General features: G+C 38.0%; 1 protein-coding gene across 1 annotated transcript; it reads right to left on the bottom strand.

The window, feature by feature from the left end:
- Positions 1 to 4,134: 4,134 nt before the first annotated feature.
- LOC140230501 (uncharacterized) lies at positions 4,135 to 18,123 on the bottom strand. The gene is made up of 3 exons (XM_072310679.1): positions 17,997 to 18,123; positions 16,952 to 17,187; positions 4,135 to 5,322 (listed from the first exon to the last, which is right to left on the bottom strand). Exons 1-3 carry the CDS (start codon positions 18,121 to 18,123, stop codon positions 4,135 to 4,137), a joined length of 1,551 nt encoding a protein of 516 aa, XP_072166780.1.
- Positions 18,124 to 27,011: the final 8,888 nt, after the last annotated feature.

The following is a 27,011-nucleotide window of genomic DNA, read 5'->3' as shown; positions in this document are numbered from 1 at the left end:
AGAAGTATATCGAGTAAGTACTGTAGACGTGAAGCGTGAAAAGAGAATTAATCCATCAATCAATCAATCCATCAATCAATCAATCAAGCAAGCAATAAAGGTTTAATTTCAATTGTATTGCAGTCGGTGACTGAATTGCACGATGTTACAATGAAAGATGATGTTGCTGAGGTGAAGTACTGTAAACAAACTCACAATTCTCCGCTATGATGATTTGGCTAAAATAACGCTAAGGCGAGTTAATAAAAGAACAGTTCGAACGTTAGTAGTGATTAGAAAGCATTATATCCCTCACAAATTGCTTCTCGTCCTCTGATTGGTCGAGAGCACTGTAAACAACAAAACATAATTCTACCATACAAATACGCGTATGACTATTCTCCCTAGGGAAAATGGTAAAAACTATTGACCGATTCTGTGACGCGCTATGTGTATTTTTGGCATGGGCGCAGCCATAGTGGGTGTATCAGCCGACCCCCCCCCCCTCCGCACTCCCCCACCCCTCTCCCTACATTAGCACGCGCGCAGAATGAAAAACTGCTTTAGCCAATAGGCGTCTCGTACTGAGTGCGCGAATGCTTGCTTAGTGCGCGAACCTTTGTTACAAGTGCGTGATAAACATGTTGCCCGGGGGTGGGGGAGAGCAGGGGGGGTCGGCTGATACACCCACTATGGCTGCGCCCTGTGCCGTAAAATGTCTGCTGCCCTCAACGAACCCGAATCGGTCAATACCACGCTGGTGATTTTCGCGCCTTTTTTGCTTCGCGTCGCGACGCGAAATATTTCACGTGTAAATGAATGGGTATCGCAGCACCTTCGCTTCGCGAGAGATTTCATGTACAAATGAATGGGTATCGCGGCGCCTTCACTTCGCGAGAACCACAAGGCACGCATACACTCGTGTATCGTTAGAGACTCGGAGACTCGAGACTCTTATAAAGCCCTCATTCTACCTAAAAAGGTGATCATGGCATTCAGTTTTGTATTACGTTAAACAACAGAGTAGGCGATATCGTAGATCTATAATTAGACAACAACAATAAGCAAGCTAGGGCTCTTCGACGTCCTCATTTGGCCCTGGTTTTGAAGATTCATGTCGTGACTCGTAGAGATATATGCCCACAGAAGATCGTTCAAAGGATTTGGTGCAATGTATAATGAGAAAGTGTGATCCCCTAACTACGGTATGCTAAATTTGAGGTAGTGTCTATGCCTATATCCCATTGTAGGACGGTCTAATTTTGGGGAGTTCATGCTTCGCCGTTTGAAAGTTGGTCTCGCAGTTCACTAACCGCGAGCGACCCACCCAAAAGATGTTGACAAACTGCAGTAACTGCTAGATAGAAGGCCTGCTTATGCCATTATTTCTAACGTTAGCGCAAGTTAGATCTAGTTAAGCCTATAAACGTTAGTTCTACCTGTTTAACAGTAGGCCTATACCCTTATAGTGGCCGTAATCTCATCCTAATAATTATTTTTTAGAGTGTCTAACGAGTTAGAGTCTAATGTTAACTGTTTACGTTAGAACACGAATCACACGAACAGTGGCACTCTTCCATCAGTGCCTAATCTAACCTTAGACTCGCTGTTACTGAATGCTACCCAAATTTACAATGTATACTTGCATTTTTAACAGGAAATGATAGTCCATATAATATTCATGTACAGACAGCTAGAAAGACGACAGAAAACACAATCAACTGCAGCTCACAGTCACATCGTTGATCAGCTCGAGCGAGCACGCACATCACTGCACCAACGTACTTGTTGACAGATCGGATACTAGTAGGCGTATTGCATGAAAGTTGAAAGTTGAAAGTTTATTTACTCACAACCCAAACTCTGGGTATCGGAGTCCAATAAAAAACATATAGCACATTATAATATCAATAAATAATAATTGCAAATAACTCTGAAAAGTGTACAAAACAACTATAACAAACAAAATAAGAATGAAATGCGATTGATGAAAAGAAAAAAAAATGTACAGAAATATACAATATATACACAATATATGGTAAAAAAAACAAAAAAAAAAAAAACAAAGAAAGGAAAATATGACGAGAGAGAGAGAAGGGATATGTATGAAGCGCGTAGTGAGTTTGCAGTTTGCGCATGTTTACCAGTACTAGTACAGTGTACGTTGTACAGCAATGCACCGGCACCGAGTATGGTTGAGGGGTCTAGATATCGCGCACGAAAATTTGAAATGCTCTTATAATAGAAGTTATTCCATAATCGTACCTGAATTTCTCAATGAATATCACGAAAATACAGAAAAATCACCTCCCAGAATCTCCTGATGATACGATGACGGAGTAGTGCGCTGTCGCCGTTTGTATGTCGGACATTTTTTTATGCGTTCACCTTCTCGGGGTATGTAAAGATCGCGCAGCTGCCCTATGTAGTTTCATGCGTGAAAGTGTCTGCCCCTCTCTGCGGCTGTAGCGTGCTTCGGCTTTCGTAGAATATTATCAACGATCGATCGAACAAATTACGAATTCTGTCGGCTACGATCATACGAACGAGACAAGCGAGACGACACGTCTAGGCTACAACATCCTTAAGAAAAGATTTTAAGCTAAGGTAGGTAAATTATAAGGTAAAAAATTGGAAATTTAGTGAAAAATTTGTTCCAAAAAATTGGAAATTGGGTGCAAAATTTGTTTGAAATCAAAATTTCTTACCTGCTTTCTTCTCATGTTTAGCGGTTGTCAGGTATTTTTATTCCATGGGCGTATCGGCAAATTTTGCGCTTAGTCCTACGCGTAATATTGCTTGCTATACGCAGTTACGCTATGCGCGATCATTAAGTCCCTGCGCGAGACCTAGTACCCTTACTATACACTTTAGCGGCTGAGCGCGCAGTTGTCTCTTCATAGTACGCGTACGCGCTGCCCTCCTGCTGAACTGCTTTCCCGAGCGTGAATGACTTGTCAATCTTCTTGAATAGAGTAAAGCAAGATTCCCTAAAAGAGGGGGTAAATTACAGAATACCAGCAGTCGAATACTCTTAAATTCATTGGGAGGGATATAAAACAAATATACCCGGCCATTTTTTCGAGGCACCGGTTGAAACTATGTGCCTTCGGTGACTTCAGTAGCACTATTTTCTTCGGGGCTGCGCCCCTCAGAAAATAGTGCTACTGAAGTCACCTCATGCGCATAGTTTCAACCAGAGCCTCTCAGGCCTGGTATATTTGTATACTAGTATGAGAGTTCGAGCAGGAGCTTTCCCTGTATAGCACTTGCGATGGCTTCAATTTAAGCCTAGAGCCAGCACTGTGCAATCAATGGTGGGGACACAGCAACTTTACCTTTGCAGGTGTACATTAATACCTTTGATTTTTCATACATGGTTACATGGATTTATAGGAACGCATTGTTTAATGATACCTTTGCAGAAGATATTTCTCTAGAAATTCTGAATCTTACGTCACATTCAAGCACGAAACACAGTCCGCTATGATAAAAAGTAATAAATAAGTTAGCCTAGTATGAAGTGTCATCATGGCAGTGAAAAGACCGTAACAGGGTCAAACAAATTGGTCATAATCTCTCAACTCATCCCCCCCCCAAAAAAAAAGACCTTTCTGCCGTTTTTTTCAACGATTTTTTAGGTGAAGTCATTTACAATTCGATTGGATTTACGGCAAACTGAACACAACCATCTCGTACGAAATTCAAATAAGGGACGACTGCATGTGCCAATGACATAGTTACGAGATGTTCTATAACTGCTTGTCATAACGAAGAAAAATCGCCAGAAAACTGAAGAGATCCCTCAGGTTAAAGGTCCAGTTTACCTTTGGGAGCAGTGATTTCAAAAATGTTCCAGATATCACATTTGATGCATATGTGTAGGTCTGTTGTATCATAAAACATCCTACCATATGAAATATTTGCAATAAAACCTAAAATATAAGGAGATATCAGGGTTTTTCTCAATAAACCGTAACTGTATACGGTTTAGTCTGGAAACATTTTTATTATAACTATTGTTCACATTTTGTGTATTTAACAACACTTAACATCGATTATACGGATTCAAATTTCGACAGTGGTTGTTTCTATCCCTAACTCACATTTTAGAACTATTTTAAAGCACTAATGCTTTCATCTGCAAATGGTAAATTATGCCTTTAACCTTTTGACCTTATGACGCAGTCTATCATAGTCGTCCCATTCGCTGTTCGCGTGCGCCAAGTCACGATTTTTCATCAAATGAAAGACGTTCTTGTTGATCTTGGATCTTGGATACTGGGAGGAAAATTTCCGGAGAGCTTCTTGGTCCCGATTCCCTGTGAATTTCTTGTCTTTGCAAACATTTTTCATATTGCCCCCAGGAACAGTCACAGAGCAGTACACCATGAAATGATCGCTCAAGGAGACCCGGATGACGCCGGACCCGACTTTGGCATTGCCGTCGGTGTAGATCAAGTCGATGGTGGTTTCACTCACCTTTTCTTTTCCCTTGCTTTCATATTTTCTACGCGCCGTTCTCGTTGGATCCTTGATCAGCTGCTTGAGATGACAGCTGTCTTCTATCTCTTTGAGAGTTCGCAGTTTTGCTTCTACAGTGGATCTCTGCTCCGCGGCCGCGTCAGCATCCTGGATGTTGCAATTGAAGTCTCCTATTATGACATGATGTGTCTTACATCGACATTTTGTCCTCCTGTCTTCTGGAACATCTGCGAGGGTGCTATGATCACGTATTGGCCTACACTGTTCTTGTTCTTTCAAATCACTAATGTCACTGCGTAACTTCTGGAGAGCCGAAATCTGGTCACGTGTTCCAGGAGGGATGTAAACGTCAAGAACTCGAAGTACGGTCCGTTGTTGGCATCTTTCAGGTTGCTTTGCAGCTGCGTCTGCTGCTGAAGGTCTGCCTCTGCCTTTGCAGGTGTTTTGTTCACTCTCTTTGGTACTTTTTCTGTGCTTCGTCGGTTGATCAAAATCTAATTCGACATATACCACCTCCAGGCTAGTGTCATACACGTACCCGCGAGCATGAATGCCTCTCTCGTCTAACTCCTCCTTGACGTACACCATAACTCCTCCTCGAGGGCGCTGGCTGTACATCGACTTTTTGGGTCCATCTCGCCTCGCGACTATCCTGTAACCAGCCACGGCAAGACTATCATTCTTGATGCTTCTCTTTAGCCACGTCTCGCTTAGCGTCATCACATCTACGTTTGTCCTGAATAGCAGCAATCGAAGCTCGTCGATTTTGGGGGGCAGAGATTGGCAGTTGAGATGGCCTATAGTAATGCCGTCGCGCTCCCAGAGATGTGTTAGGTCTTGTTGAACGACATCTGGAGGCTGTTGATCATAAGGAGTACATGACTTGAGTGTTTACATAAGCTTGTGTGTGGTTTGTAGATATATAATATGACATTGCAGTAGCCAGAGAACCAGAATAAGCACAACCACAGCAAAATATGATATTTACGTCCTCAAAAATCTTGTTTTTCGTTCATTCATCTTTGAATTATATAAGATTCGATGTGTGCGAAGCAACAATTAATGAATCAAACAGCCTGGAATCAGCCACCACATCGCTTTTTTGTAAAGCAGACCTACATAGCTTTGATGAGGATACCCGTGAATCTAAAGGAAACAATGGTTTGGGAAAAGTATACCCAATGAATTGACAATTAGAAAACACAAAACATTTGTTGGCATAAAGAGACATTACTGGTGAGGTTAAGGTTAAAATAGACTAAGTATCTTTGCAAATAATGTTCGTGGTTTTCTTTGATGCCACTCCCCAATGAATAATATTTCATCCTCGGCACTGTGTTTGTTTTAGGTGAAAACTGACCTCTCACGGACAAGAAAGCATCGGACGTTAAAAGTCACACAGACACACACAGACACACACTCACTCATACACTCACACACACACACACACACACACATAAAGAGTGCAACACAGTAAGAATGAAACCGACAAAAAATGGAGTGCCAACAATCCCATACCTCGGCTACAGACGATGGATCAGCAGAAGGGTAACTTGCATCATTACCAGCACTGTCTCCTGGACTCTGTTCGATGCGAAGAATATAATACAGGGTATAGTAATTACGGCAATGCAGGGGTAAAGTGGACCAAAATTACAATTGCCAAGCCAAAACAGGAATGCGAAATGAAGGAAGGCAAATCTTCTTTTTCTTTTTCTACTTCTAGGGATCCCTTGAGCAGACCACATACTACCTTGTATTTGAATGCCTAAAAATAAATACATGTATCATTTTCTCTGGGAGTGTTCTATCCAGATCTTGTGAAAACCTAGGGTTGAAGGTTTATACAATATAATGTAAGTTTCCTCATGTGCACTATGATTATCACTGAAAGTTACCGCAATCGAATACCAAAACGATATTGCCCCGCAGTAACAGGAATCTAAGCAAAGTAAAATATTTGGCTCATGAATTCAGGAAATCTTATGAACGGACCACAATATTAAATGGCTGCCTAAATATGAATACATTAGTCATTTTTTCTGGAGTTTTTCCCTCCGAAAAGAAAAGATAATTGTTCAAATTCTGTAAAAGCCCAGGTTTGAAGAATCACACATACCATTAAAATACGTTTTCACACATGCACTCTGATATCCACAAAAAATTGCCCCAATCTTACCTGATAAACTTCAGTTTTCCCACAATTTCATTTTATGCTGTTTTTCAACAACCCATCTTGAATTTTATGCAAACTTGATTCAACCTGAGCTATCAATTTAGCATAATTGGTACTTCTGATATATTGAGAAACAAAAATGTGGGTAACATCAGAATGCCGGTATCATTACTTTACCTATGCCACATTTCTCTAAACATCCTCCAGTGGAGGCGGATACTAAGAATCTCAATGTTCCCATGAAATCTGATGAACCTCTTCTGTTAAAACATATGGGACAGATGGGACAGGTGCAACACTATTGATTAACACATTTTGAAGACGGTTACTAAAGTAGAAATGAAACCGACAAAAAATTGAGTACCAACAATCCCATACCTCGGCTACAGACGATGGATCAGCAGAAGGGTAACTTGCATCATTACCAGCACTGTCTCCTGGACTCTGTTCGATGCGAAGAATATAATACAGGGTATAGTAATTACGGCAATGCAGGGGTAAAGTGGACCAAAATTACAATTGCCAAGCCAAAACAGGAATGCGAAATGAAGGAAGGCAAATCTTCTTTTTCTTTTTCTACTTCTAGGGATCCCTTGAGCAGACCACATACTACCTTGTATTTGAATGCCTAAAAATAAATACATGTATCATTTTCTCTGGGAGTGTTCTATCCAGATCTTGTGAAAACCTAGGGTTGAAGGTTTATACAATATAATGTAAGTTTCCTCATGTGCACTATGATTATCACTGAAAGTTACCGCAATCGAATACCAAAACGATATTGCCCCGCAGTAACAGGAATCTAAGCAAAGTAAAATATTTGGCTCATGAATTCAGGAAATCTTATGAACGGACCACAATATTAAATGGCTGCCTAAATATGAATACATTAGTCATTTTTTCTGGAGTTTTTCCCTCCGAAAAGAAAAGATAATTGTTCAAATTCTGTAAAAGCCCAGGTTTGAAGAATCACACATACCATTAAAATACGTTTTCACACATGCACTCTGATATCCACAAAAAATTGCCCCAATCTTACCTGATAAACTTCAGTTTTCCCACAATTTCATTTTATGCTGTTTTTCAACAACCCATCTTGAATTTTATGCAAACTTGATTCAACCTGAGCTATCAATTTAGCATAATTGGTACTTCTGATATATTGAGAAACAAAAATGTGGGTAACATCAGAATGCCGGTATCATTACTTTACCTATGCCACATTTCTCTAAACATCCTCCAGTGGAGGCGGATACTAAGAATCTCAATGTTCCCATGAAATCTGATGAACCTCTTCTGTTAAAACATATGGGACAGATGGGACAGGTGCAACACTATTGATTAACACATTTTGAAGACGGTTACTAAAGTAGAAATGAAACCGACAAAAAATTGAGTACCAACAATCCCATACCTCGGCTACAGACGATGGATCAGCAGAAGGGTAACTTGCATCATTACCAGCACTGTCTCCTGGACTCTGTTCGATGCGAAGAATATAATACAGGGTATAGTAATTACGGCAATGCAGGGGTAAAGTGGACCAAAATTACAATTGCCAAGCCAAAACAGGAATGCGAAATGAAGGAAGGCAAATCTTCTTTTTCTTTTTCTACTTCTAGGGATCCCTTGAGCAGACCACATACTACCTTGTATTTGAATGCCTAAAAATAAATACATGTATCATTTTCTCTGGGAGTGTTCTATCCAGATCTTGTGAAAACCTAGGGTTGAAGGTTTATACAATATAATGTAAGTTTCCTCATGTGCACTATGATTATCACTGAAAGTTACCGCAATCGAATACCAAAACGATATTGCCCCGCAGTAACAGGAATCTAAGCAAAGTAAAATATTTGGCTCATGAATTCAGGAAATCTTATGAACGGACCACAATATTAAATGGCTGCCTAAATATGAATACATTAGTCATTTTTTCTGGAGTTTTTCCCTCCGAAAAGAAAAGATAATTGTTCAAATTCTGTAAAAGCCCAGGTTTGAAGAATCACACATACCATTAAAATACGTTTTCACACATGCACTCTGATATCCACAAAAAATTGCCCCAATCTTACCTGATAAACTTCAGTTTTCCCACAATTTCATTTTATGCTGTTTTTCAACAACCCATCTTGAATTTTATGCAAACTTGATTCAACCTGAGCTATCAATTTAGCATAATTGGTACTTCTGATATATTGTGAAACAAAAATGTGGGTAACATCAGAATGCCGGTATCATTACTTTACCTATGCCACATTTCTCTAAACATCCTCCAGTGGAGGCGGATACTAAGAATCTCAATGTTCCCATGAAATCTGATGAACCCCTTCTGTTAAAACATATGGGACAGATGGGACAGGTGCAACACTATTGATTAACACATTTTGAAGACGGTTACTAAAGTAAGAATGAAACCGACAAAAAATTGAGTACCAACAATCCCATACCTCGGCTACAGACGATGGAGCAGCAGAAGGGTGACTTGCAACATTACCAGCACTGTCTCCTGGCCTCTGTCCGATGCGAGAAACATACAGGGTGTAATCATTAAAACAATGCCAGGACAAAGTGGACCAAAATGTATAATTGCCCAGCCAATTAATTATCACAGGAATACAAAGTAAAATAATAAAGGTTTATTGTTCTACTTCCTGAAATCCTATAAGCAGACGACAATACTATATGACTGCTTAAAATGAATGAATGCATCATTTTCTCTGGAATTATTCTATCCAGAAAATTGAAGATTTTATAAATCTTTTGAAAACCTAGGTTGAAGATTTGCATATTATGTCATTAATAAACATTTTCACATGTGTACTATGATTATCACGAACAATTGCCGCAATCTTTCTTGATAAACTTCAGTTTTCCCTCAATTTCATTTTATGCTATTTTTCAAAGACCAATCTTGAATTTTATACAAGCTTGATTCAATTTGAGGACTCAATGTAGCATAACTGGTACTTCTGATAGTGAAACAAAAATCTGGGTATCATCAGAACATCACAATTTACTCATGCCACACTTCTCTAAACATCCTCCAGTGGAGCCGCATACAATCATTAAAAAACTCAACTGAACAGTGATGAACCCTTTCTGTTAAAACATAAGGGACAAATGCAGTACTACTGATTAACATACTTTTTAAGACAGATACTAAAGTAAGAATGAAACCAAAAAAAAAAAATACAGTGCCAACAATTCCTTACCTCAGCTAGAGACGATGGAGCAGCAGAAGGGTAACTTGCAACATTAGCAGCACTGTCTCCTGGACTCTGTTCGATGCGAGGAATATAATCATAGTCATTAGAGCAATCATGACAGGGCAAAGTGGACCAAAATGTTATTGCCCAGTCAAACAGTTATAGAGAGCAAAGGAAGGTAAATACTTGGTTTATTGTCCTGTATACTTCTGGAAAGAAGAAATCATCCTATTAGCAGACCACAATGACTGCCTAGAAAAAAAAATGCATTCGTCATTTTCTCTGGAGTTGTTCTAGGTAGAAAATTAATAATTTTTCAAATCCTGTGAAAACCCAGAGTTGAAAATTTACACAATGTCATCAATATAAGTCTTATCGTGTGTACTGTGATTATCAAGGAAAATTACTGCAATGTTACCATAGCGAAATTGCTCAGGGGAAACAGGAATACAAAGGAAAATAAAGCAAATTATTTGGGTTATAACTTCATAGAATCATGTGAACGGACCACAATTTTATACGCCTGATAAATACATGTGTCATTTTCTCTGGAGTTGTTCTATACAGAAAATATTCTTATCTAGACTGTTAAGTAGAGGACGTAAATTATTTGGGAGAAAACAGTAATGTGAGCAGGTATGTCTGAATGTTGAAACAGCAGGTTAAGCCCAATGCCTACTGTGCGAACTGAGCCCGGGAGCTGGTGGCGAGCTGGTGCTAGCTTTATGGGGCGCCAAGTGTCGCATGACCTATTTCATTACGAAATCAGTCATTTTAGTAACGAGGTGTTGTCATTTCGTAACGATATAGTCATTTCGTTAACAAAATGATTATTTCGTTAACCATTTCGTTGACAAAATGACTGATTTCGTAACGAAATAGGCCATGCGACACTTGGCGCCCCATAAAGCTTGCACCAGCTCGCCACCAGCTCACAGGCTCAGGTCGCACAGTGGGCATTGGGTTTAAGGAAGAAACTGAGATATTTGCTTTCATTCGAGTTACAATTGCACAAGTTAGTAAGAAAATAAAACAACAAAGAATTTAAATGAATTCCTAATGAGGCCGTCAACCCAGTCAAGGCAGGTATGTGAATGCTGACAGTCTCTGGCTTCTTTGTTCGATTAAATGTACTGCATTTTATGTTTTATACAACGGTAAATGTTTTATGATAATCATGCTGTAGTATCACATGAGATTATTCTCTTCTTTTGATCCTTTGCAATTTTGTTTTGTTTTGTTTAATTCTTTAAGAGAATATCATCTTATCTTTTTTTTTTCTCAAGGAGCAGAATAAATGCAAATGAACAAAATACCCTGAAACTCAATTTAACAGTGAATTCATTAAAAATAATAAGGTAGGCGGATTCAGCTTCCATTAAAAAAAAAAAATAATGATAATAATAACTGTGCTCATCCATGACGTTTTGGACAATCTGTTGATATTCTAAATGTTTTTGATAAATCCACCTGCTGACATCATTCAATATGAAGGAAATAATTCGTGATGTCACAATAGTACAACAGTGAAGACAACATGAAGGAAATTTATGTTTGATTTTTTTATTAACAATAATAGTGATCATTTCTTAGAATCGCAATTTATGCTACCATAACACCAGTCTCTATTCGCGTGCATATAACCAAGAATATTACTAAGTATAGTAATCTTAACAGTATATGAGAACACTGGCATAGTGGATAAGACTCCCGACTTCCGCTCGGAGTCCTTGGACAAATATGTTTTTACCCACTATGTCCCTCTCGACCCAGGTGTATAAATGGGTACCTGGCAACGCTAGGGTAATACACTATAGTAGGGTCCTCTGGTAGAGCAGTGGCAACACTGAAGAGGCTACCCTGGGTAAATAAGACATCATTATTATATATATTATCAATTATCAAAAAAAAAAAAATCCTCTGAGCAGACAATTATTCTTATCTTAGTACTATACATAAATGAACGCACCGCTTTCTCTGCTCAAGTTGCTCTGTGTCTGTAGTCGTACATAACTGTCTCCTGCTTACTTGTTGAATCAACATACTGCCTGTTGTGTATTGAAACTGTGTTTGCGTGTTATATACAATCCTTCAAGCTTGACTCTCGTGCCGTTTCTTTAAGACTCTGAAACTTCTATGAACAGATTATTCTTGGAATATCTAAGTAATTAAACAAATTTGAATGCACCACTTTCTCTGTAGTTGTACTATCCAGAAATTTCATTTCGAATCATGTGTAGACTCAGGGCTGCCGATTGAAAGCTTTCATTGATGGTAGTTTACATGCTAAGATTACCCTTGAGAAATTACAGTCATATGCCTTGGAAATTTACAGGTATCACAATCATGTAAAAATTTCGACATTTTCACATAAACTACATCGTGTAACCTTGTGTTTGTTCCATAAGGGTTAACATGACAGAGACGTCGAAGACTTGTCAAATGCAAGACTTCAGTTTTTTGAGTTTTTTTTTTTTTTTTTTTTTTTAGAAATTTAATTTAGGTTGCTTTGTAATGACAAATCTCGGATTTATAGAAGTTTATTCTCTGCAATTACTTTTGTCTATAGCAGTAAATTGACACTTTTTAGCAGTGTAAAAATACACCGAGTATCATCAGCCTAAATTACATTTACTCATGCCTCACAATTTTCTATTGCATCCTCTAATCGAGTCGTACCATAAAGAAACACATGGCACCATAATGGAACCATGACCAGAGAGGTGAGACATCTCTCTGCCCAGAAGAACCTCATCTGTTGGAATATTATGAGGGCAGATGCAGTATCATTGATTAACACAACGTGCACATACTGTTGCTATAAAGTTAACTGTAAAGGTTTGCATGGTTAGACTGAAACCAACTAACTACAGTCCTATGGCATGATGAAAGGCCATGGAGCAGCACAGGAGTGGTTTAATATAACATCATCTTCTTGGCTCTGTCCGATGCTAGGAGTATAACAAAATGGGGGTAGCCTCTTTATTACTTTCTAGTTTGGTCTGTTCCTAGCTCACAATGAACATGCACGTGTATGCCTGCGTACAAAGTACAGGCTATAGTGACATACTGTATTTTTAAAACTGGGCTCTGTGTTATCAAGCTAGTGTTTCAATTTGCTTTCTTGGACTTCATAATCATTTTTGACTTACGATAAAACGGGGCCCTGCTTTGACTGAACTGCACGTGCGTTATATAGAGGGCTCACATCTGTAAATACATTGTATAATGGAATGTATAGCTAACCGCTTCACAAAATCGTACCAAAGATACAAAAATAAATGAAGAAAAAAATGACTAAAAATCAGTAAATGCAGTTTGGCAAAAAAAACTGAATAGCTGCAGATATTCATTCATTCATCCATTCATGTTTTTATTTCAATTTTCAATCAATATACAAAGGTAATACAAACGTCAAAATGATAACATAATCTTGTAACAGTATAATACATCTTGTTTCATAAAGGACTTGGTAGAAATAAAAATTCAGGGGCTACTAAAGAGCGAACTTGTATAGTGCAGTCCCCTCACTTACTCACGTTACATTACTACAATACATCAATACATAGCTTACAAAACTACATGTACCGTACAAGTTAATCATTGGAAGTATACACTTTTCATGAATATCGATGGTAACATGAGGCATACGCATTCACACACGCACACAAAAGAACTTGTAGTCTGGCTTTGCGAACCCTTGGACACAGTTTTAGCTGAAGAACCCCCCTTGGAAATTTGTTGGATAAAAGGATATACATGTATTTCACTTTTTCAGGTTAGTGAAGATGAAACACCTCATTTCTCCCAGCTATTTTACAGAATTTTTTGAATTTTAACACACGTCCCTATGGGGAAATATTTACCCGTGTGAGCCCTTTGGAGTATGCATGTAATGCACACAAGTCAATGGAAAGTATTCATCCCATACAAGCTCTGCTGGTTTATGTTGATACATTCTGTCAAATCCCTCCCTCCCCCTCCCCCTAACTCTACTTAACTACACTTTGTTTTCTTATTATGTTCTTGTGGTATTAAAAATCTTAGTACAAAGTAGTTGAATTCATGAATAATTAAATAGTCATTATCACACAACTTTGAATGATTTTCGTATTTTAATGTATTTCTTTGTTTTGGCTACTACTTAAACGGTTCAAAATACGATATAGTTAATTTGTTTGATAAATCAAAGTCTTTTGCAGTACTTTTTAGACAATAAGGTGATGATGATACCTCCCTATGCAAGGATAACTGCATGTATCTATATATTCATCTAAAGAACTGTAAAGGCCCCAAGAAAATAGACCCCCCTAAATTCTTTGGAAGTTTCTAGATATATGCATTGGTATAAATAGGGAAATTTACCCTCACTAGTTTATTTCACCCACCCCTGAAATCAGAGTGGAGTTTACCTAGTCTCTTCAAATTCTAAGAAAAATGCCTTCATCACGATGGATGTGGTTTTGAGCTCCACACTTTCATCCCTGCATCCATTGTGACTAGACGTGGCATTTTTCCTTTCCTTCAGGTAAGATATCTTACTTCTACTTCCGTTCAATTATTCTAAATCATTCTTTCTGACTGGTAAATTTGTTGAATTCTATGATGTTTAGTGTTTTGTAGTTGAACTACATTGTTCCTCCTTCAGTAAAAGAGGAATTAAGACCAAAGATGATGTTCTCAGTGAAGTTATTGAATTATTGTTTAATGCCAGATATGATTGCTTGTTTGCTTGTTTATGATGTGCTAGTGACCATATGAGTATTAGTGCTTGTGTCATTATTAGATTTCTGTAGTGATTTAACAGTATTCATTATGAAAGATGTAAAATTGCTACTTAAGCTGATTTAGTTTCGGATTAAGTTCCGCTAGTGCGAGTGTGAACAAGCCATAGGCTGTGCCATCCCGTGTAGAAAGCAGAGTAGAATGGTGAGTGTAAACACTCTCCTAGGTGGTGCGTCGCACCAGAGTCCACTGACCTTATTATTGATACGGCTCTCTTGGGATTGAGTGTAAAATGACTGATATATATGTTATTCTGACTGAAAACCTGAATGCCTTAACAAGGGTACTAATTGTAATTACGTGGATACTTGGTATGATGATTGTGGAGTAGTAGTGTAGCATTGTACAGAATAGAAACAGTGACGGATGATAATGAAGTACATTTATTTGTAGATACATGTAGAATAGAGATAGAGACGGAGGGTCTGTGTGAACACAGTTTGGATGAGTCACAGCAACCTCCGCACCTTATCGGCTAGTCTGGGCTCCGTCCCCTTTTCCTTGGTGCGACCAAGAGAGGGCGCAAATTTTCTGATTGCGATAATCGAGAGACTGCGCGCCCAACTATTGTTTCTCGGGTATCGCAGTTCTCGGCGTATCGCAATCCTCGGTTGTCACGCCCTCATACGGCTTGTCGCGTACAATCACGGCTACGAGTAAAAAGAGTCCAGAAGCTAGACTACTTATCGGCCAGAGCGCTGACCACTAGCTCTCTGGACGGAGTGTTTATAGTTGTGGTCAGTGTCTTTCTCACTTTCCCAGCTCCTCAGTTCCTCACTTTTGGCCAGTTTTTCACTTTGGCATAAATAAATTAAAAAGGAATTATTCAGGGATCGTCCCCAAAGTTTGGTGTTCAGAACGACTGTCGAGAAATTCTTGAAATACTTTCGCTTTTGCCTGACGACAGGGATCAGCTCAAATGTTGTTAAAGTTTATGTTGTAAAAGATTTTACAGAAGCGTTTGGTTTTATATGAGAAGAATAAAATACAGAAACGAGCAGGAAAGAGAGAGAAAACCTGGCTTTTAGAGAAATAAAGGAAAACGAAAGAAGTTAGATTTGTTTTGCAGTGTATTAAGACTACCGGTTTTCCTTCTTGCTTTTAAAACAATTCTTGCCAAAGAAGTGAATGCATTCCAGGTTAAGGTTTATTTAATCATTTGTGTTTCAGTTCATCGATACAAACGGAGATTAATCAAATGATAGGCAGTTGCATTTATTTGATTAAATCATTAACATTTTAAATGACTGGTAAAGGTAAAGCTATAGATTGCTTTATTAAAGGAGAATCTTACAGTTAATCATGCTTACTACAGAGGAATAATAAGAGTGATTGTTATGAGTAAGTGTTATAATTAACCTTTGATTTTAGAGACTCTTTGAGGTACAAAAAGGCATCATATTGAGCAAGGTAAATTATCAATTACACTGATGAAGAATTACGCATTCATATCAGCAAACTGGCATGTGTCATTCACATTGTGTTGATGAGAAGAAGTGTTTGATAATTATTTTGATTGTGATTAATATGATCATTGAAACTCGGTATGATTCATACCAGAATAAAGAGACACTTTCATCCCTGCATCCATTGTGACTAGACGTGGCATTTTTCCTTTCCTTCAGTACACAGTTTTTAAACACCCCTTGCCACATCGGGACGGGTGTAACAGAACTAATAAACACTGCAACATTTATTTTTGAAAAAAACTCCAATGTGCATCATTTTCAAAAGTGTCCCTTTGAGAAGCTTTAAACCCTTCAATGTGCAAAATCTTTTATGATAAAGGGTTAAATATCATCAAAAGCACATGTCTTATGATTTTTAAAAATCAATTAAGAACTGTGACCTCTACTATATAGAGTATGGATGTAATGCACACAGTAATGGAAAGTATTCATCTCATACAAGCTCTGCTGGTTTATCTATTCTGTCAAATCCCTCCCTCCGCCCCCTCTCTCTCCTCCCCCCCCCCCTTTAACTCTGCTTAAATACACTTTATTTTCTTATGTTCTTTGGGTACTCGATCTTTAGCACAGAGTTGTTGAATTCATGAATAATAAAGTAGTCATTTTCACACAATTTAAATGATTGTGGTATTTCAATGCATTTATTTGTTTTGGCTACCACTGAAATAGTTCCAAATACATACAGTTAATCTCTTTGATAAATAGAAGCCTTTTACAGTACTTTGTAGACAATAATTCACCCAGCTTTTTTACAGAATTTTTGAAATTTGAATTTCAACACACGTCTCTATGGGAAAATATTTACCCGTGTGAGTCCTATAGCGACTGTTTTTTCATTAATACAGTACCTTGAACAGAATCACCAAGATGGCGGCGCGCCCGTGCATGACCTTAAGGTCGTTCACAGTTTGGGAGGGCAAGAACTGATGAACGTGTATCCGGTGTGCATTTTTGTCTAGTTTGGCAAACAGGATTCCGTTGTGTCGGAGACGGTCTGCATGTTGAGGATACATTTGAAGGATCTTGTCCTCCATTTGTGCACGTTTCCAGGTACGGTCGAATCTATTCTCGGAGTCACTTAATCCTACACAAATGACATACAATTTATCAAAATTTGTTATTCCTACTAAAAAAAAAATGCAGTAAAATGAATAAAAATCAAAGGAGCGTGTAATCAAAGCAATGTCAGTTTTGTAGAATATAAAAGCCACATAACTTTCCATTAAGTAGGGGGGCCTACTTTGTTGAAAAAAAAAAGAGATTGAAACTTTACAAAGAATCAGGTTAACATTAACTGTGTTTTCTAAATTTTGTACTTTTCACTTCTGTGCTACAAAAGAATTTTACACATAACGATTAGCTCTATTAATTCAAAATTCGTTGTTATTATCTGGCCTGTGCAGGTCTGGTTGGGATTAAGGTATGCCAATAACTAGAGGGAGAAAAGATAAGGAACTACCCTTCCAAGTGACAAATAGACATATATCGAGAGCTACTTTACACTTTTGACGTGTCAGCATTATTCTGAGAAATACAACCCTTTCTCATGTAACATATACACGATGGTATCTTCTCATGTGCATACTTGAACGATGGTTCAAGCTTATACAATCATTCAACAGCTATACATTATAATTACATGAAAAGATGAATAAAACAAACTGAAGAAAATATACTGGAACGATATCACATTCAATGACGTCACACGTGCAAGTTAAAAAAAAAAATCCGCAGATAATCACATTGTAACTTGATGAACGGTTGAATAGAATGAACTGGAAAAAAACAAAATGGAGGGATATCATATCCAATGGCGTCACACGCGCAAGTTATAAATCAACAGGTAATATTCCGTTCTACATGTGTGAGACACAAATACAGTTAGAAACATACCATATCCTGTTGCTTTTAGTTTGATTTTTTCCTGCTCACTTCGTGGATATACATCCCCCTTCTTAAACTCAGATGGGAGGAGGAAAACTTTTTTAACTGTCCAAACGCCTGTGCTCTTTGACGCCATATTTTACACCTACTAAAATACTCCCGTGTAACGAGTGCGACGACTATGATTGTACAGCATATTGATACTTTTCTTTGTTCTGCACGCTCATATCGTAACGATGCTCGTCATAGACAGATAGATTGTACATTGTATACGCGAACTGCATTGTCGGTCCCGGACGCGTTTTTTTCAAAGACGGCACAGATTGGAGCATGGCGCGTGTTAAACCTATGGGAAAAACGTTGGGTTAGGGTTTATGGTTAGGGTTAGGGTTAGGGTTGGGGTTAGGGTTAGGGTTAGGGTTAGGGTTTGATGGTTAGGGTTAGCTCTATTAATTCAAAATTCGTTGTTATTATCTGGCCTGTGCAGGTCTGGTTGGGATTAAGGTATGCCAATAACTAGAGGGAGAAAAGATAAGGAACTACCCTTCCAAGTGACAAATAGACATATATCGAGAGCTACTTTACACTTTTGACGTGTCAGCATTATTCTGAGAAATGCAACCCTTTCTCATAACATATACACGATACTATCTTCTCATGTGCATACTTGAACGATGGTTCAAGCTTATACAATCATTCAACAGCTATACATTATAATTACATGAAAAGATGAATAAAACAAACTGAAGAAAATATACTGGAACGATATCACATTCAATGACGTCACACGTGCAAGTTAAAAAAAGAAATCCGCAGATAATCACATTGTAACTTGATGAACGGTTGAATAGAATGAACTGGAAAAAACAAAATGGAGGGATATCATATCCAATGGCGTCACACGCGCAAGTTATAGATCAACAGGTAATATTCCGTTCTACATGTGTGAGACACAAATACAGTTAGAAACATACCATATCCTCTTGCTTTTAGTTTGATTTTTCCTGCTCACTTCGTGGATATACATCCCCCTTCTTAAACTCAGATGGGAGGAGGAAAACTTTTTTTAACTGTCCAAACGCCTGTGCTCTTTGACGCCATATTTTACACCTACTAAAATACTCCCGCGTAACGAGTGCGACGACTATGATTGTACAGCATATTGATACTTTTCTTTGTTCTGCACGCTCATATCGTAACGATGCTCGTCATAGGATGTCTACAAAGCCATTGAACTTGACCTTCATCAACAAAAACAGCAGGTTGCGTCACTGACCGAGACTGTCAACCGGCTTCAGGGAAAAGTCGATCGTCTGGAACAAATCTGTGAAGAACAGGAACAATACACTCGCCGGAACTGTCTACGTTTCCATGGCATCACGGAGCTGAAGGACGAAAACACCGATCAGCTGATTGTTGACAAAGTGCGAGAAAAGCTCCACATCGACATCACCCCCTTCACATCGACCGCAGTCATCGAGTCACGCCAAGAGACTGGGATGGAGCGAAAACGCGCCCGATCATCATGAAGTTCACGAGTTACAACAAGAGGATGGCCATCTACAGAAAACGAGCGGACTTCAAAGGATCGAACATCTACGTCCATGAAGACCTGACATCGACGCGCCAACGTACCGTTGCTGAACTCCGCGAGCACGAGAGAGTCAAGAAAGTGTGGACATCGGACGGTCGCATAACAGTTCTCACACACGACAACAAGAAAGTGCCAATCGCGTCCTTTGCTGACATCGAGAAACTGGACCAAACCGAAGGAGTGAGAAGCAAGCGTAAGTGAGAAATCAAACCAAGTTAAACTACACCTCGTCTCATCATACAATATGACTGTTGAACCTTTGAATTCGAACCTTCGTTCTAGTCACATATACCCATGTATCATATGTAAAAAATCAGTTACAAATAATCAAAATAGTATTCTTTGCGTTAAATGCTTGCACTGGTGTCATGTGAAGTGTGGAGTATCACTCAAAACCTTTCAAAGTGAGAAGGATTGGATTTGTTCACTTTGTATTTTTCAGGAATTACCTTTTTTCAATGTATCTCATGAGAAACAGACTGAGTCAATTCGGGCCACAGTAAACTCGTCCCCACCTCACAATTATCATACTGAAGAAAACATATTTGGATGTAATAATGGTCTCAATATTTCTCATCTTAATGTTCGAAGTTTAAGGGGTAAAGTCGACGACATTTGTCAGTATCTCATGTCAAATCCATTTGATGTATTTACAATTTCTGAAACGTGGTTAGATAATGATGTATGTATTGATCTGTCTGTTGATGGCTATGAAATAGAGAGGAGAGATAGAAATTCCCAAGGTGGAGGTGTTTGTTGCTACATCAAATCCTCCCTGTCATATGTACGCAGATTAGACTTTGAAAGTGACGGACTTGAACTTCTTTGGATAGAATTACAAATAAAAAATGCAAGTTCTTTATTTATCTGTGTCCTTTACCGGGCTCCGAATTCTCCAGCTGACTTTTTTTGCAGAATTGGAGAGGAATATTGATGAAGTTAATTTGATATCAAATAATATAGTGATTTTGGGAGATTTTAATTGCAATATGTTGGTGAAAAGTAGACTGAGTCAGAATATTAATGAATTATGTACATTATTTCAATTGGATCAAGTAATTAATGTACCCACTAGAATTACACCAAATAGCAGAACATGTATTGATTTGATTATATTACCTAAATGTAAGCGTTTTATCAGAAAAGGTGTTATATTGATTGGAATAAGTGATCATTCTCTTGTATATGTAAATCTGAAAGATTCAATAGTTCGTAAAAGCCGTTCGTTAGTAAGTGTCGATCATTTCGAAATTTTTGTACAGATCATTTTTTTGAGAGATTGTGAAGATACGTGCTGGGAAAATGTTTACGAAAATAATGATATAGAATCCGCTTGGAGTATTTTTTTGCAAAAATTTACGGCATTGTGTGATAAACATGCACCTGTTGTTTCTGTTAGGAAAAGGTCGGGAAGAGCACCCTGGATAAATGAGGAGTACATTGCATTAGCACGTCAACGTGATTATATGAAGAAGAAGTTTGATGAAACACACCTTGATTCTTATTGGACTGAATATCAGAAAGTACGAAATAAAGTCAATAATTTGAATAAATATTTGAAAAGAAATTATTTCACTAAAGAATTTACTGATCATGCCAACGATCCCCGTAACACATGGAAGAATTTGAAAAGGTTGACCGGTAACAAAAAGAGTCACTGCGTCGAATTACGTAACGGTGGAGTTGTTACTGCTGATGCTTCTGAAATCGCAAACGAATTCAATTGCTTTTTTACCCACGGGGTTAAAAGTGCTCGGATAGACTCGTCTCACCAAACCCCTTTTATTAATAAGTCTTTTATTTTCTCGGATGTTTCATGTGAATTTGTACAAAGGGAATTGCTTAAACTTGACAGTGGTAAATCATGTGGTCTTGACAACCTACACCCGTATCTTTTAAAGATTGCTTCGTCCTTTATCTCCGAACCGCTTACTTATTTGTTTAATTTGTCACTTCATTCATCAATTATACCTTCTGGTTGGAAAAAGGCTAAAGTTACACCTGTATTCAAGAGTGGAAATAAGGACAATGTTAGCAATTATCGACCCATTTCTGTTATATGTCACGTCATGAAAATTTTTGAGAAAGCTGTATATGAGCAAGTGTATGATTACTTCATTTCAAATAACTTATTAAGTGATTGTCAATCTGGATTTCGCCCAATGCATTCAACAACAACTGTATTACTGGATTTAAATGAATATATTCATATCTCCACTAGACCACCAAACTTTCGCCCGACAGCAAGTGTCGGTTCTAATCCTTACAGTTGCAATGAAAAACATCTCGACGGAAGAAATTCATGAATTTGAATAACAAAGCAGTACCCGCTGCATGCTATAAGGATTAGAACCGACACTTGCTGTCGGGCGAAAGCTCGGTGGTCTAGTGGAGATGACGCCTGTCCGGTGATCAGGAGGTCGTAGGTTCGAATCCTGCTCGAGTATGTACGCCCATGATTTTTTATCATGGCTACTACTAAAACACTGATCAATTCAGTGCTTATTTACGTCGATGTAGGGCAATTTGTCAATCAGTTGCAATGAAAAACATCTCGACGGAAGAAATTCATGAATTTGAATAACAAAGCAGTACCCGCTGCATGCTATAAGGATTAGAACCGACACTTGCTGTCGGGCGAAAGCTCGGTGGTCTAGTGGAGATGACGCCTGTCCGGTGATCAGGAGGTCGTAGGTTCGAATCCTGCTCGAGTATGTACGCCCATGATTTTTTATCATGGCTACTACTAAAACACTGATCAATTCAGTGCTTATTTACGTCGATGTAGGGCAACTTGTCAATCAGTTGCAATGAAAACTTTACTTTATTAATTACACCTATATTACTGGAAATTATACGACATATGCAACCTTATGTTGTTTCCAAGAAAGCTTACTATCTGCAGTTAAACCAAGAAATTTAACAGAATAAACCTGTTTAATCACTTCATTTTCAAAGATTATATCATGTGGCAATTTATCAGTGGTATTACTGAATAGCATCACATTTGTTTTCTGCAAATTAAGCGATAATCTATTTGCTCTTAACCATTGCATTATCTTATTCAATTCTACATTATTATTATCAACTATTGTATTATGATTTGAATGGGAAAAGAAAAGATTAATCATCTGCAAATGATATAAAGGTGAGGACATTTGAAGAATTTGGAAAATCAGTCATATAATAAAAAGTAACGGCTCCATACTTCCTTGAGGAACCCAACAATCAACTGGACAAAAAGAAGATTTTTCATCGTTTAAAAAACAAATTGCTTTCTGTCCTTCAAATAGTTTCTGAACCACTCCAAGGCCTTCCCATGTATACCATAATGGTCAAGTTGATAAAAAAAAAAAAAAAAATGTCGTGGAAAATGGTGTCGAAGGCCTTGGGAAGGCACAGGAAAATTCCTGTATGCTGAAACTTATCAATGGCCCGCGATACTTTTTCAGTGAAAGATAATATTGCATATTGTGTTGTGCAATGTTTTTTTGCGGAATCTAAATTGATATTGCATTTTTTTTTAACTGTTGTCCAATTATCCTGATGCATTCTACCCTTAAAGGACGTGACACATGGGCAGTAACCACATCATTATTGCTTTGGAGGCGTTCTTTCTTCAAGGAAAGAACATTACCTGCAAATATACGCACAATTCGCTCTCATGACAAAGTTTTGTTATGTGACGTGTGACGAATATTATCAAAAGCGGTGGATGATTTGCTTGAACAACAGTTTGCCCTGTACATGTGTGCTGAAATTTGCATGTCATACTGTTCTAGGGTTTGTAAGCAACGTATCATACAGAAGAGGACAACTATTCGCACAGTACAGGTAGTGCAGATACACGAAGCTCTTACAGTACTCGTAGAAGTAGGGTAATAAAGCAACCAACCACTTTGATTTCAACAGACTTTGAATATGTACTAAATGCTTTTGAAACAGTCATGCTAGATCTTTAGGTAATTTTGCAGAGGTTTTGTAGGAGGTTATGTCACATGGAGATTGGCTTTGAAGACCAGAAAAAAAAACCCAGCAAAAACAAAAATTTAACAGAATAATGAAATGTTTAAACACCATATGAATATTAATAATTCACTTTACACGAAATAATATCAGTCGCAACCTTCCATGCAAATTAGATGAGATGACGGATGACGATGTTATATTCGCAAAGGTCTTTAATTGACTTAATTACACACAAATCAAAAAGGAAATCATTAAAAACAATGCATCACAACCTAACAATGGGGGAAGAATGCATTTCAGTTGTTATATAACTGGCCCATTTTTTACCGAGTAATTAGTTCACATGTATACACACAATAACGGAGACTTGTGAAGCGATGCATTAGCAGGATTCATCTAATTTAATCAGCATATCTCTAGTGCTTACCAACAATATCAGCATATCGTGTAACAATATACATGTTCTAAGATTCCAAAAATGTGATGTTTTATGCCGTTTTAATGACCAAAAAAAAAAAAAAAAATACCAGGCAGGAAGGTCCCAGTAAGCAAAGCTGAGTGTTTAGGGCCTCCTTTTTTGATACAGAGATAAACAAAATAATTGAACTGTTGATATGCTTAGCTACAACAAAATAATAAAAACTTTTTCCAAACAAAAACCCAACAAAAACCATTAACATGTACACATTAATGCAACGAAAAAGAACGGAACAGCGAAAGTGGAACCCCCCCCCCCCCCCCCGTCCCGCCGGCCCGAAGCTGTACTAAACGATGGATGTGATATTTTATGCCGATTTGACGGAACTTCTACAGTGTTCTGTTAGTTTTACTCTGCTGTATGACTCTCTACTACTACTACAACTACTACTACACTCTAAAAATGCAAATGTTGAATTGACATTTAAAAGGGCCGAGGAGTGACAGCATTTTTTGAAGTGTTGCATCCAACTTTTAAAATAACATTTTAAATGTTGAATCTAGCAGGAAAACCAACACTTTGAAAATGTTGTCACTCCTCGGCCATTTTAAATGCTAATTCAACATTTGTGTTTTTAGAGTGTACTACTACTACTACTACTACTACCACTACTACTACTACTACTACTACTACTACTACTACTACTACTATTTTGAGGGCATGTGTTTATGTGTTTAACTTCAAAATATGTCACACATACAACACTACAAAAGCGAAGACCGGTCACCGACCACCTCTGAAAGCGCTGGTTGACACTTGGTTGTCAGAGTGACGTCCTAAAAAACATTTTGAGGAAATCGACAAATTTTTATGGTTGTTGATCGGCTAAAGGTTTAACATGCTGTATCGAACATATTTTGCAGACTAAGCTGGTCAGCAAACTTTTTATCTTTATTTTGATATTTGATTTGTTCGTGAAAAAGTCGGCAACATCATGACTAACTTTGCGCATGAAAGTATGTATTAAATCATCATAACAAAATACAGAGAAATACAAAGAATATTACAAAAAAAATTAACATGCAGAAGGGTCCCAGTAAGCAAAGCTGAGTGTTTGGGGCCTCTTTTTTTTCATACAGAAATAAACAAAATAATTGAACTGTCGATATGCTTAGCTACAACAAAATAATAAAAACTTAAAAAAACATTAACATGTACATATTTAATGCAACGAAAAAGAACGGAACAGCGAAAGTGGAGTCCCCCCCCCCCCTCCCGTTCCGCCGACCCAAAACTGTACTAAACGATGGATTCCTTTACCTGGCAACTGGGTGAGGCAACCAATTAAGTCATTTAGTGTACGTGAAAAAGGTGAAAATATTCTATAGCAAGTATATATTACAGGCAGAGTATCAAGAATCAAAGTACTCCAGACGACACAAGAATGCTTTTGTTGCGATATGTACGTTAGGTCACAATGGAGCTCTTTTTCCCATTTCATTTTATTGGACTTTAAAAGGAACCATATACTTGTTCTTATTGGCTTTCTCAAAATAACCAACAAAAAAAAATCAAAGACAATTCCAAAAGTATCATAAATGGAAATTCAGCATGAGAGCATGTTAGCTAAAACAAATTGTAATATCTAACCATGCCTACTAACATAACATGATTAGAATATGAACTCATCTCGACGAAATGTCGTGTGCAGAGATAGTCGATATGCGTTAAGACCATATACTTAAAACATACTAATAGGACTCATTAGTGGTGGTTCGGTGGCCCGGGGCCACTCAGAATTGATGTCGGACCACCAAAACTCCAAACAGACTCTCTTTTGGTGACCCGATCGGGCACGTAAGATTCAAAATGGATTGTTCTACTTACGTTTATTTCGGGCCACTAAATTTATTTTCCGGGTCACCAAGATCTCAGATCTAAAAAATTTAGCGGTCCGAATGGTCCAGAGAAAAAAAGTGAGCGTCGAGCTCTTTCTTTCTTTCTTTCTCTCTCTCTTCTTTTATGTATATATAGATTACAAATTTATATACATATATGTACATATATATACATACATGTATATGTATATATTATCTTTTTATACATGTATTTATATAATATATTTAATGACAACAAGATTGTAAAGGTTATGCAATCGAGACACATGAGGACTCTACTGTCTGTATAAATAGTGCACAGATTAAAGAAACATGATTACGGTAGAAACATATTACAGCAGCTGGCGGACAGGTTGCAGAGGTGCAGTAATATAAAAACCTCTGTTAAAAAAAAGACGACGACAACAGCAACAAACAAGCGAACAAACAAATAAACAAACAAACTGGAAATTCCCCGTTATCAAGATTTGGCTACAATAATGCTAAGGTGAGTTAAAGATAGAGTGGTGATTAAAAAAAGAACAATATTCGAACGTTCGTGTGACTAGAATGTATGAGAGTTCAAGCAGTAGCTTTCCCCGTATAGTACTTGCGATGGTTTCAATTTAAGCCTGGAGCCAGCACAGTGCGATCAATGGTGGGTACAAACAGGGAGGTGGGAAGAGAACGCGCGGAACCCACCTCTCTGGTACAAAGCAACTATACCGTTGCAGGTGAACGTCAATACCTTTCACTTTTTCATACATAGTTACATGGATTTATAGGAACGCATCGTTTATGATACCTTTGCAGAATATATTTCTCAAGAACTTCTGAGTCTTACGTCACATTCAAGCACGAAACACAGTCATAAGTTGGCCCAGTATGAAGTGTCATCATGGCAGTGAAAAGACCGTAGTAGGGTCAAATAAATTGGTCATAATCTTTCAACTCATCCCCCCCCCCAAAAAAAAAAGACCTTAATGCCGTTTTTCAACGATTTTTGAGGTGCAAGTCATTTACAATTCGATTGGATTTACGGCAAACTGAACACTACCATCTTGTACGAAATTCAAATAAGGGACGACTACATGTGCCAATGACAGAGAGGTTACACCACTGCTTGTCCTAACGAAGAAAAATCGCCAGAAAACTGAAGAGATCCC

The sequence above is a fragment of the Diadema setosum genome, chromosome 1, assembly GCF_964275005.1.
Source record: "Diadema setosum chromosome 1, eeDiaSeto1, whole genome shotgun sequence".
Lineage (NCBI taxonomy): Eukaryota > Metazoa > Echinodermata > Echinoidea > Diadematoida > Diadematidae > Diadema > Diadema setosum.
The sequence above is the reverse complement of the archived record's forward strand: the minus strand, read 5'-3'. Positions and strand labels throughout refer to the sequence as shown.